The 12,484-nt window shown below is 47.4% G+C and overlaps 1 protein-coding gene across 15 annotated transcripts in view; it reads right to left on the bottom strand.

The window, feature by feature from the left end:
- The window catches only part of LOC113577152 (protocadherin alpha-C2-like), a 143,691-nt gene that overhangs the window by 19,614 nt on the left and 111,593 nt on the right, over positions 1–12,484 (bottom strand). Inside the window, exon 1 of one of the 15 annotated variants that reach the window (XM_081712927.1) lies at positions 2,932–7,837. The exons of 11 other annotated variants lie outside the window; for them this stretch is intronic. In XM_081712927.1, coding sequence (XP_081569053.1) covers positions 2,932–5,520 — 2,589 coding nt within the window. In that variant the 5' untranslated portion in view covers positions 5,521–7,837. Of the gene's footprint in view, positions 1–2,931; positions 7,841–12,484 lie in introns of those variants that run through there. 3 more of the 15 variants (XM_081712921.1, XM_027009640.3, XM_081712928.1) reach the window with 3 other exon arrangements.

A 12,484-nucleotide genomic window follows, 5' to 3' on the forward strand; every position in this document is an offset into this window, starting at 1 on the left:
TTAGTCACTCTCTCACTGACACAGACTCAGACCCACAAATGCTGGCACATACACACACAGAAATGACAACCGAGTTATTAGGCATCACCACGGCCCTGAAACAAACATGCACAAACACCACAGGCACTTGATTCTGTGAGCCACACCCACACAGAATCAAGTCAAGGTTATACAGCTTTGGTAAAGTAAGGTAAGGAAGGATCCAGTCAATTTGACAGAGCCCCCAGGTTTGCACCTGCATATGAGAGAGAGAGAGAGAAAGAGAGAGAAAGAGAGAGAAAGAGAGAGAGAGAGAGAGAGAGAGAGAGAGAGAGAGAGAGAGAGAGAGAGAGAGAGAGAGAGAGGGCACATCTGCAGCAGAGTAGGGTGCAGGGTTCCAGGAATACCTGAGCTCTCTCACCCTGTATCTGTTTTAGCTCCAGTTGAATGTTAACATTACACCTGCAGCAGTATTGCACATCTCATATAGAAAAGAAAAGCTACAAAATATGCACATAAGCTCATCAGAAAACAAAGAGGAAATGAGACTGGGATCTGCGTTGCCATGGCAGCACAAGACCGGATTCTTTTCTGGCATACAAACGAACCTGGACGTTGAGACTCAACTCTGACCCCGCCCACTCTTGTCTTCAGTCATTTTCTCCTCACTGTCTCCATCCTGACCCAGCTGAAGACATTTATCACAAAAGGTCCAGTGAACTGTGCAATAAGCAGGAGCTGGCTTCTCTGCTGTTTTAATATCCATCATACCCCCAAACATACGGTCCTCAATGCTTTCATAATTCACAACTCATAACTCACATTATGAACAGACCGTGGCTACTGTCAATACATGCATCATGGACCAAACAAAAAAAAACAAAAAGGGTCTTCTTGATAAAGTGGTAATATTCTTTGAATCATTACATGTGCTAGGTTTCGCACAAGAGCCATACTTATATCTTTGTTCACATTACTTTGAACAGTAGGAAAACCATTCATACACTGGGAAGTAACAATACAGAAAGAGACAGAAATGCCTAAAATATGGCTGACTTCATCACAGACACTCCCTTTCTCACCAGCTATAACTAAAACATCCCTTTACAACACTAACAAACTGCAAAACACAAAACAAGTAGCCAAAAGAAAGTTGTGGTTCTAACAATTAAGCGTGACAACAACTTCATCCAACAGGCAACCACAGTGCTGCCCTTAGGTTACTGTGTGGAGCACAGCGGTCAGGACACAGAGAGCCAGTTGAAGCTTAACTTTTGGAATTTAAGCTTTCTGGGTTTTGTCTGCTTCTCTCTCTGTGTGTGTGAACAGATGGCCAAAGGGAAATAATTAGGCAAGGAAGAGGTTTTATTCTCTCCTCATCTCAGTAGTCTTTGTCTCATGTGAAACTCCTCTTATTCCTCTACAAGCAAGTAGATGGAATTCACGAGTGTGTCTGCGCTTGTGTGTGTATGGTGTGAGGAGAGGGAGATAACGAGCTCTCAGGTTCAGATTGATCTCGTCTTGCTAGCAGCTCCCCCCTCCCCCCCCCCCCCCCTGCCCCCGCCGAGTGGACACACCTCGCCTGGATACAGTGCTCGTACCCCTGCACCAACCAATCACATCACTTCCCCCTGCCTTTTCCAAGCCGATATGTCCAATCAGCTGGCAGTAACGTGAAACCATGCACCACTAGCACTTAATTACATAGATAGAACAAACATGACTAGCATTTAATAAGTGGTATGCACCAGCTGACATACTTGGGTGAGGATTTATCTGTAACAGTGATAAAAATTCATACAGCCATAACAGCACAGCTAAAACATTATATGCTAATCTGGGTGTACATTTTATAACTTTTATGATGCATGTAATCATGGTTACATATGAATCAGTTCACATGTTATAATACCAGTTTATCGTTGCTTGTAATACTGATTTCGTAAAGACTGTTTTCCCATTCTGAAAGTTAATGATATCAGTGTGGTATGTTCAGCTGTTTTATAGTGCAGCTACCTCCACAGCAACTCGTACGCATGCAATATAGTGGAAAATACCTGTTTACAGGGTAGGAATAAAAGACATCGTCATTACATCACTACAGAGCGATCTAATCAGGTATACTATTAATGTAGCTGCTACCACCAGCACATCTAAGACATCACAACTTCATACACTAACAGCGTTATGTGTCACTCCCTGTGACTTCTAGGGAAGATCTGCAAGACTTTGTGAAGCAGAGAGGCCAAACCACTCATAAAACCAGACGCTATGGAGGAGCCACTGGGTAATAATAACTATGGAGTTATAAAAACAGCCCATTATATTTCAGTTCAGTCTGAAGTAGATTGGAACATTTTTACAGAGTGGCTTAAATGTGGGATGGAGAATCTGGGGTGTTGCTTGAGCTTCACACCTCCAAATATATCATACCCAGCTGTACCGCTAGTGAAGACTGCAGTGCAGTGCATAGAGAGAGAGAATGCTAGCAAAGAAGAAGGTGGAGACAGAGAATGTGAGCTGGGAAGAGGGCTGGAAGGGCGCGTTGCCTTGACTGCATAGTGCAAATGATGAAAAGCGCTTTTATGCCATCCGCAGAGGAAAGGCCTCCGAACCACTGCTAGTCTGAATCATCAGAAACATGCAGAAATTCAGAGCTGCAAGAAGCTTTAAAAAACAAGCTCATTCAAACACACATACATCCAGTTGTCAGTAACCTCACACCAAATGTAGAGTTTATCTATTACCCCTTATGCCTGTTACAAGCCATCCACTGTACCTATTTACCCTTACAAAACCAAATGTCACTGCTGGTGTGCGTAAGGCTCACACCACATGTGGAAAAGCAGCAATGTCACAAAAGACCTCTGAGGCATTGCTTTATCTACAGAGGCACATTCACAGAAGGCTCAACACCTGAGGCCGTCGGACGAGTGTGTGTGGGGGACACACCTGTATGGCAGTGGCATCTGGCATACTCAGCCTGCGTACAAACTGGCCACTCTGGCTTGTGAAGAACCGATCGGCCCCCGAGCCCCAGGTCCCGCTCAGCGGGCGGCCCATGTTGTAGAACATGAACGTGTCACTTCCTGAAGTGGCGGTCAGGCAGGTCTTGTAGCAGTAGGTTTTGGTCAGAGAGCCGTTCCCTCGGACCTCGATATAGTGAGGTTCTACTTTAAGGTCCCGCCGCAGGGCTACGGCCTGCTGCTGCTGCTGCTGCTGCTGCTGCTGGTTTCCGCCCCCAGAGCTTCCTCCACCTCCACCTCCACCTGAGGCCCCACCTCCTCCACCCCCTCCACCCTCTTTGGGTGGTTTCTTCTCCTTGGAGCCACAGCAGGGCGAGCAGGAGCACGCATCCGGCTGGCTACAGTAGGCGTGGCAGCGAACGATGGCCAGGACGAAGACGGTGACCAAGAAGACGAAGGTGGTTGCGGTAAGCGCGACGATGAGGTACAGCGTGACGTTGGAGAAGATGAGGGTGCCGTGGGGCCTGATGATGCGCTTGGGGTCAGGGGTCACCTTCGGTGGGAGTTCCATGACGGCCACGTTAATGACAGCGGAGGTGGAACGAGGAGGCGACCCACGGTCCCTCACGTGCACCGTGAGGCTGACGACGGTGGAGTTGTCCTCGGTCACGCGGCGCGTGGTGCGGATCTCACCCGTGTGCTCGTGCACCTTGAACAGGTCGAGCTCGGGTGGGTGATCGAGCGCGTAGAGCAACCAGGCGTTCTGTCCTGCGTCTCCGTCCCACGCCAGGACACGCGTCACTAGCGTGTCTGCCTCCGCGTTCCGTAGGACGGTCTCCGTCACGTGAGTCACATTTGCCACAGGGTGAACGAACCGAGGCGCATGGTCATTGGCGTCCATGATGTAAACATAGACCGTTGCCACCCGGCTCAGAGGCGGCACGCCGTTGTCTTGAGCTTTGACCTGGAAGTGAAACTCGCGCAGCTTCTCGAAGTCGAAAGAGCGCAACGCATATACCTCGCCTGTGGCAGGTTTGACCGACACGTATGAGCCCACCGAGATGCCGTGGTTGTTGTCACTGAGGACGGTGTAGGTGATGCGTGCGTTCTCGTTGGCATCGGGATCTGTGGCCTTGACAACACACAAGGCAGCACTCGGAGTGTTGTTCTCCGTGACGTAAACAGTGTACGACGTCTGCTCGAAACGAGGCGGATTGTCGTTCACATCCGCCACATCCACACGTACGGTCATTGAAGAGGACAGAGGCGGCGTTCCACCGTCAACTGCAGTAACTGTGACATTATAGGATGACACCATCTCCCTGTCCAGGAAGGCAGAGGTGACTATAGTGTAATGGTTACGGAATGATTTGATTTTAAAGGGGAGGTTGGGAGGGATGATGTCTAAGGTGACATGTTTGTTTTGGCCAGAATCACGGTCATTGACACTGATCAGGGCCACCACAGCATCTGCTCGAGCATCCTCCCTCACTGGACTGGACAGAGTGGACAGCACAATCTCAGGAGGGTTGTCATTTACGTCCAGCACCTCCACCACAACCTTACAGTGCACAGCTACTGCCCCATGGCCCCGGTCCATAGCCTGGATGTACATTTCATAGCTGTTTGTCTCCTCGTAATCCACATTGCTCCTGACACGAATTTCACCCGTGTCCGTGTCCAAGCTAAACATCTGCCGAACCCTTTCCGGCGTGTATGAACTGAAAGAGTAATAAACTTCTCCATTTGTGCCTTCATCCCGATCGGTGGCGTTCAGTTTTATCACCAGCGCGCCAAGGGGAGAATTCTCCCGCAGCTTCACTTTGTATACGGAGCTGTCGAACTTTGGCACGTTGTCATTTGTGTCCAAAACACGCACGTTGATTTTAGCTGTGCCAGTGCGCGGGGGAGAGCCGCCATCGGTCGCCGTGAGAACAAGCTGATGGGATGGGACCAGCTCCCGGTCGAACGGTTTTTTTAAAATGAGCTCGATGTGCTTCCCATTAGCAGGTGGTTTGTTTGAGTCCAGTGCAAGGTGCTCGTTGGGCGAGAGGCGATAATGGCGAATGGAATTTGAGACGTCGTCGGAGTCCTGCGCGCCTTCGATGGGGAACCGCGCGCCTGGCTGAGCCGCCTCGGATACCTCCAGTTGATATTCATCTCTGGGGAAAAGCGGCGCGTTGTCGTTCACGTCCAAAATTTCAACCTCCACGTTGTGTTGCTCGAGTGGGTTTTCTACAATCACCTCGAGGCTAAGAACGCAGGTGCCGCTGAACTCACAGAGCGTCTCGCGGTCGATCCTGTCACTAACAAAAAGCTTACCGGTTTTGTGGTTGATACTGAAGTACCGCCTCGCGTTATCCGAGCTTATTCGGATCCGGCGAGCCGATAGCTTTCTCAGGTCGAGCCCCAGATCTCGAACGATATCCCCAACGACAGCCCCAGTCTCCAGCTCCTCTGGAATGGTGTAGCGAATTTGTGCATTTGTAAGGCCACTGAGTACAAAAAGACCGATGAAATAAAAACAAAGAGGTACGTTATCCTTTATGCTTCCACATCGCCCTGCTACAGCCATGGCAAGCTCGCACAATCTGCGGACGGATTGAAAACTGTTTTCCGCCTTTCGAGCTTGCCGTGTGAGTTCTCCAGGCACGGCATGAACAAAAACGGGGAAGGGTCTTCCGTTTGACTTCAACTATGTGCAAGACGACCAGAATCTCCTCTCCGCTGCCTCGTTAAACGGAAATATTCCTTTCCCGTCCATGTTATCTCCTTTGTCCTCACCTTTTTTCCTCCTCCGCGAGGCTGATTCTGGTTTCACTCACACTGGTTCTGCTCACTCTCCTCTGCCTCTCTCTCTCTCTCGTTTCTACCCCCCCCCCTCCCCCTCCTTTGCGCTCCCTGCGCTGCACGGGCGAGGGAGGTGGAGCTGCGCGCTACCCATCAAAGGCTGCACGCTGCATTTCAGCACCACGGAACAAAAACAGCGACAAAACGCTTAAAAACAAACGTTGCGCCCGAGGGATTTGAATAGACGAATTAAAAAAGAGAATGATACATTTTCGTCGACGTTGGATGAAATGTGGCATATTCTATGGCGCTTATTAAAACCGATTCAAAACGTATTCAGTCAGAGAGAGCGAGCGAGCGAGCGAGCGAGAGAGAGCGAGCATGTGCCACCGCCCTTTTTTCATTGTGTCCTCTGCTGTGTCCGTATAGCTGTGATTCTTTGCTGCCTCTATCAGCTAACAAAGGCTTTTACATTCATTTTAATTACTCTATGTTAAAAATAACGTTTGTAAGAAAATTTTATTACTAATATTTGTTTTTACGAATATCGTCTAAACCAAAACTGTGCTATGCCAGCCACTGCTTATATTTTACCATGCTATTTTTCCTTTAACCCAGCTACCCCCCCGCCAAAAAAAAGAAAAGACAAAAAGAAAAGAAACGGTCACTCGAGCACGCGCCTGCACTGGCTCACGGATCGTTCATTAGCTGCCAGCTCTGCAGTGGCCTAGAGACTGAGTGCTCGAATAATTATAAATTAAGGTTATAGCAACTGCGAATGCACGCTTGATTCGTCTCCATCTGCTTACACTTCATTGACTTTCTCCTCCTCTCTCACTTGGACTTCAAGCAGTCGTTTCCTCAACGGCCTATCTGCAACACGAGCTCTTACGCAAACCAGTTCACTGACGAGATGCCATAACTGTCAAGACAAACTACTGCGAGTTCTTCTGTCAGCCTGGAATTGCTCAAATAATCTCGCAGGCGAGTGGTACAGTTAGACGATGCGAATGTAAAAAGGGCACTTTAATCAAATTATTATTATTATTATTATTATTATTATTGTTGTTGTTGTTTTTCCATGACAAAATAAACGTCAAAACATTTTGATACCAAAGCATTTACTGGCAAATCATTCCTGCTTTGTGCAAACCAAAAGAAACGGTGTATATAAAATACAAACAGTTCACTCGATCAGGTTATCAAAATGGAAACTTGTATTACTAGAATGTTTACGTTTCTTAGAATGAATCTCCAGCACACTGTCCAAAGTGATGGCACTGTTCTCTTAAACAGTAATAAGATGCCTGTGAATCCTGTGCCCTGGCCTAAGACGCCTCAGTGAAACTAAATCAAACTACAGATCACCACCCTGCACCTTTAATGTCCACTGTGGTAGTGACATACACTTATAAACGACAACGAGCTCGATCTGTCTCACACACATTTGAGAAAGATAAGATAATAAAGAAAAATCAGATTGGAGATCAAGAGAGAGAGGGGTCAATCATTTTTACACCCACCATCATCCACCCTGACAGAGAATGCCTTGCACTGTTCATCTTGCTTCTGCAAGAAAGAGCTGAACCCTTGAAGGCCAATTAAAATGCAACCTAAATCATATTCTAATCAATTCTGATGCACCTTTAACCTACAGCGATTAGCACCAAATAAAACAGGGCGGGATCTTTTGACAGCTGCCATGACGTCCAACAAAAGGACACCAACTACTGCTGGACAACAGACAATTACTTAAAGTTAGTCCACATCTTTAACATACAAAGTTTTTATGACGGTTTATGATATGTAGGCATAATTCGACATTGTAATGTGAAAATAAAGTTTGTGCATGTGTAATTAACCTCTAATTTTAAACTCTGTGTTAGGTTATTATTTTACATCAGATAAAATGTTTTTCCTGTGATAATAATAATAATAGTAATAATAATAATAATAATAATAATAATAATAATAAGAAGAAGAAGAAGAAGAAGAAGAAGAAGAAGAGTCAACATTTTGAACAGATTGAATAAAGAGAGAGAGAGAGAGAAGAGAGAGAGAGAGAAACAATAATTGGTTCAGGTGCTTTCAGGGACCTATTTGGTGATTAAGTTGCCCTAAGTGAAAGTCTGGACTGCCCTCACTCCTACCACCCTAACCACTCCTACCACCCCTACCACCCCTACCACTCTAACCACTCCTACCACCCCTACCACCCTAACCACTCCTACCACCCCTACCACCCTAACCACTCCTACCACCCCTAACCACCCCTACCACCCCTACCACCCCTACCACCCTAACCACTCCTACCACCCCACCACCCCTACCACTCTAACCACTCCTACCACCCCTACCACCCAAACCACCCCTACCACCCCTACCACCCTAACCACCCCTACCACCCTAACCACTCCTACCACCCCTACCACCCCTACCACCCTAACCACTCCTACCACCCTAACCACCCCTACCACCCTAACCACTCCTACCACCCCTACCACCCTAACCACTCCTACCACTCCTACCACCCCTACCACCCTAACCACCCCTACCACCCCTACAACCCTAACCACCCCTACCACCCTAACCACCCTAACCACTCCTACCACCCCTACCACCCTAACCACTCCTACCACCCCTAACCACCCCTACCACCCCTACCACCCTAACCACCCCTACCACCCTAACCACTCCTACCACCCTAACACCCTAACCACCCCTACCACTCCTACCACCCCTACCACCCTAACCACCCCTACCACCCTAACCACTCCTACCACCCTAACCACTCCTACCACTCTAACCACCCCTACCACTCTAACCACCCCTACCACCCTAACCACCCCTACCACCCTAACCACCCCTACCACCCTAACCACTCCTACCACCCTAACACCCTAACCACCCCTACCACCCAAACCACCCCTACCACCCCTACCACCCTAACCACCCCTACCACCCTAACCACTCCTACCACCCCTACCACCCTAACCACTCCTACCACCCTAACCACCCCTACCACCCTAACCACTCCTACCACCCCTACCACCCTAACCACTCCTACCACCCTAACCACCCCTACCACCCTAACCACTCCTACCACTCCTACCACCCCTACCACCCTAACCACCCCTACCACCCCTACAACCCTAACCACCCCTACCACCCTAACCACCCTAACCACTCCTACCACCCCTACCACCCTAACCACTCCTACCACCCCTAACCACCCCTACCACCCCTACCACCCTAACCACCCCTACCACCCTAACCACTCCTACCACCCTAACACCCTAACCACCCCTACCACTCCTACCACCCCTACCACCCTAACCACCCCTACCACTCCTACCACCCCTACCACCCTAACCACCCCTACCACCCTAACCACTCCTACCACCCTAACCACTCCTACCACCCTAACCACCCCTACCACTCCTACCACCCCTACCACCCTAACCACCCCTACCACCCTAACACTCTAACCACCCCTACCACTCTAACCACCCCTACCACCCTAACCACCCCTACCACTCCTACCACCCCTACCACCCCTACCACCCTAACCACCCTAACCACTCCTACCACTCTAACCACCCCTACCACCCTAACCACCCCTACCACCCTAACCACCCCTACCACCCTAACCACTCCTACCACCCTAACCACTCCTACCACTCTAACCACCCCTACCACCCTAACCACCCCTACCACCAGCTTATACCTTGGTCTTCTCTCAGCTTCCATGCTCCCTTATGAGTGACACATTTTCTGCTTTCTTCCCGCTTTTGTGTCTCTCTGTGTCTCTCTCCACACTGTAGCTATCACTTGTTTTTTTTGCTTGCATCAGTCTGCATTCATAGTGGTGTCATTATATAGCAACATGGAACAGCCTATTCCAGCTAGAGTTGGTTAGGCAATAAGTTTACTAAACATATGTAGCTGAGGGAACAAAATGCATAAGACTTTGAAAAGACTCTCAAAAGACTTCTAAGAGTAAATTCTGACAACGTCTCATATCTAAACATGTGTCATTAGTCACAGACTAATGACTAATGATTTTGTAAAGACTGGGGATCACTATTTGCAAGACTGGGAATATGCCTTTTGAGATTATCATGCAAATCCCATCATGCAAATTCCCATCATCTTGGAAATTTACATGGAGAGAAACAGTTGAACAGTGAAGCAGAAACAGAAGCAGCTTTTGGCCACATTTGCCTTTGTGGCTGCAGTGGATTGTCCTGAAAAGCACAGCCAAAGAGAAAAAGACAAGAACTGAGGTTTCCAAGGCCTCCTGGAGTCTCCTCCATGTCTCATCTACCTGCAAGAGAAGTTCCTGTACCCGCTTCACTGCGCCCTGTTTGGTGCTGGAGAGAGAGTGCACGTATTGGCTGTTGACAATGGCACATCACTATTTGCATGAGCCTAAAAACTCACAATAATATTAAAACACGGAATGTGACGTTGAGAAAAAGATATTGGATAATTTATCTGCCACAGTGAAATTGTTTCAAAGTCACTTGGTGTAAGGCCAACATAGCAGTTTAGGTTGCCATAACACTTCGCCCTACCCCCCTGCATCAGCAAGAATGGGGACACCCTACCCCTAGACATGAATGTACAAACCAGAAGGGTTGGTCTAAGTTGTTGGGGCAAGGGGTGAAATGGGATTGGGCCCGTATACATTCTGGAGTGACTGGGACAGTTTAAACAGTTGATTGGTTATCACACTGTCAATCAAGCGTTTCCCAGTTTTGAGGGGCTGGGAGGTGGAGAGCGAGAGACAAAAGGGGTGAGGGGCAATGGTGGAAATGGAAATAAGAGGAACAAACATGGAGATAGCAGCCTCAACCTACTCCTTTTGAGTTAAAAGTCTGGTAAGAGTTTATAAACATCAAAACATCATATCGCTACTTTTTAACTAGTTTCTCAGTAATAATGAGAAATGCAATTTAATGCATTGTTTTAGCATTAAATTGGCTGTAATCTGCTGGCTAGTGTGGCTTTATCGCGTTCGTGAACTGTGTGTTTGAAAATAGTGGTCCTTATGCTATGGACCACCTAGTTCTGTTTTGCCAGGAACAAGAAACTGCAAAGATCAAGGTCGGACAGGTCACAGCATGTAGAGAGCTATGTGGGTCCTCTTGTGGCCTTCACCATTCTTGCACTGCCGTTCATTAAAGACAAAATGGGATTTTCTTCACGGCATGATGTCTGATTCTGTTGCCTGCTGTGATCTCTACATTGACAGAGGGGTTTAGTGGTTCAGCCACATTGTACTCAAGCATCGAACAGGCCAGAAGCAGTCGCTTTATGTGTGTGGGCAGTATTTGCATATCTGAAAGTTTATACAGTTTTGCTGTTTGACTAGCTGATGGGTTTTTAAAGTAACTGCCACTCATTTTATGGGATAAAGCTGCACTCATTTTTTTTTTCTCAGTAATTTGGGAGAGAAAATTGGAGGAGAGTTTTGTGTATTTTTTTCGAATCCAGAAAGTCTGTGTTGTGTGTGTTTGGTCAGCATTGTGTCAGGAAGTGATCCTTTGAGCACATATCTTTATTTAATTGTTTTTTCTTTGTTTTCTTTTGTTATTGAGCTAATAACTGAATACTAAAGAAACAGCAAGCAATAACAGTAATCCTAGTAGTAATTCTGGTTTAGTTCTTGCTAAGAACAGATCTTAATCAGTTTTTGTTACACGCTGGTAATTTCATAAACCCCACTTTTACATTCCAATACTTCAAGCAAATAGCTCCTGTCCTCTAGCTTCTCTACTGTATTTAGTATTTATTTATTAATGTATTAACTATATGTTATTTAATATAACAGACAAATCTCACTTCCATTTGTCCCTTGGCTCATTGGGGCCTTAAGTGACTGGGGGCCCCAGTTGACTGCAAACACCACCCCAAGTGATTTCCTAAGGACATCAGGCTACAGGCCACTTAATTTTCTCCCTTGTTTAGGTCTGTTATTGTCTCTGCTATCAGAGGGTCAGTGTAACCACAGCGACAGTAAACTCAGGGGTGTGTCCTGTCAGGCCACACGGTCACACTTTTGACACCTCATTTGTCACAGCAAAAGAGGAGAAACAGCAGGGTTATGCCAGGCCCAGTCGCCAAGCCGCTCACTTTCAGCCCACTAACCCTGCAGGACTCGCTCATGCTGTGGCCAATTTGAAAGAGAAGAAAAAAAAGATGCACCTGTAGTCTTGTGAATTACACACGCCGATGGTTTGTCTTTTTCACTCATCACACCACACACACACACACACACACACACACACACACACACACACACACACACACATACATACACACACACACACACACACACACACACACACACACACACACACACACACAGACACACACACACACACACACACACACACACACACACACACACACACACAGACACACACACACACACACACATACATACATACATACACACACACACACACACACACACACACACACACACAGACACACACACACACACACACACACACACACATACATACATACATACACACACACACACACACACACTCACACACACACACACACACACACACACACACACACACACACACACACACACACACACATACATACATACATACACACACACACACACATACATACATACATACATACACACACACACACACACACACACACACATACACACACACACACACACACACACACACACATACACACACACACACACACAC

This window comes from Electrophorus electricus, chromosome 4, assembly GCF_041902795.1.
Source record: "Electrophorus electricus isolate QZ-2024a chromosome 4, ASM4190279v1, whole genome shotgun sequence".
In the NCBI taxonomy this organism is placed as follows: Eukaryota; Metazoa; Chordata; class Actinopteri; order Gymnotiformes; family Gymnotidae; genus Electrophorus; species Electrophorus electricus.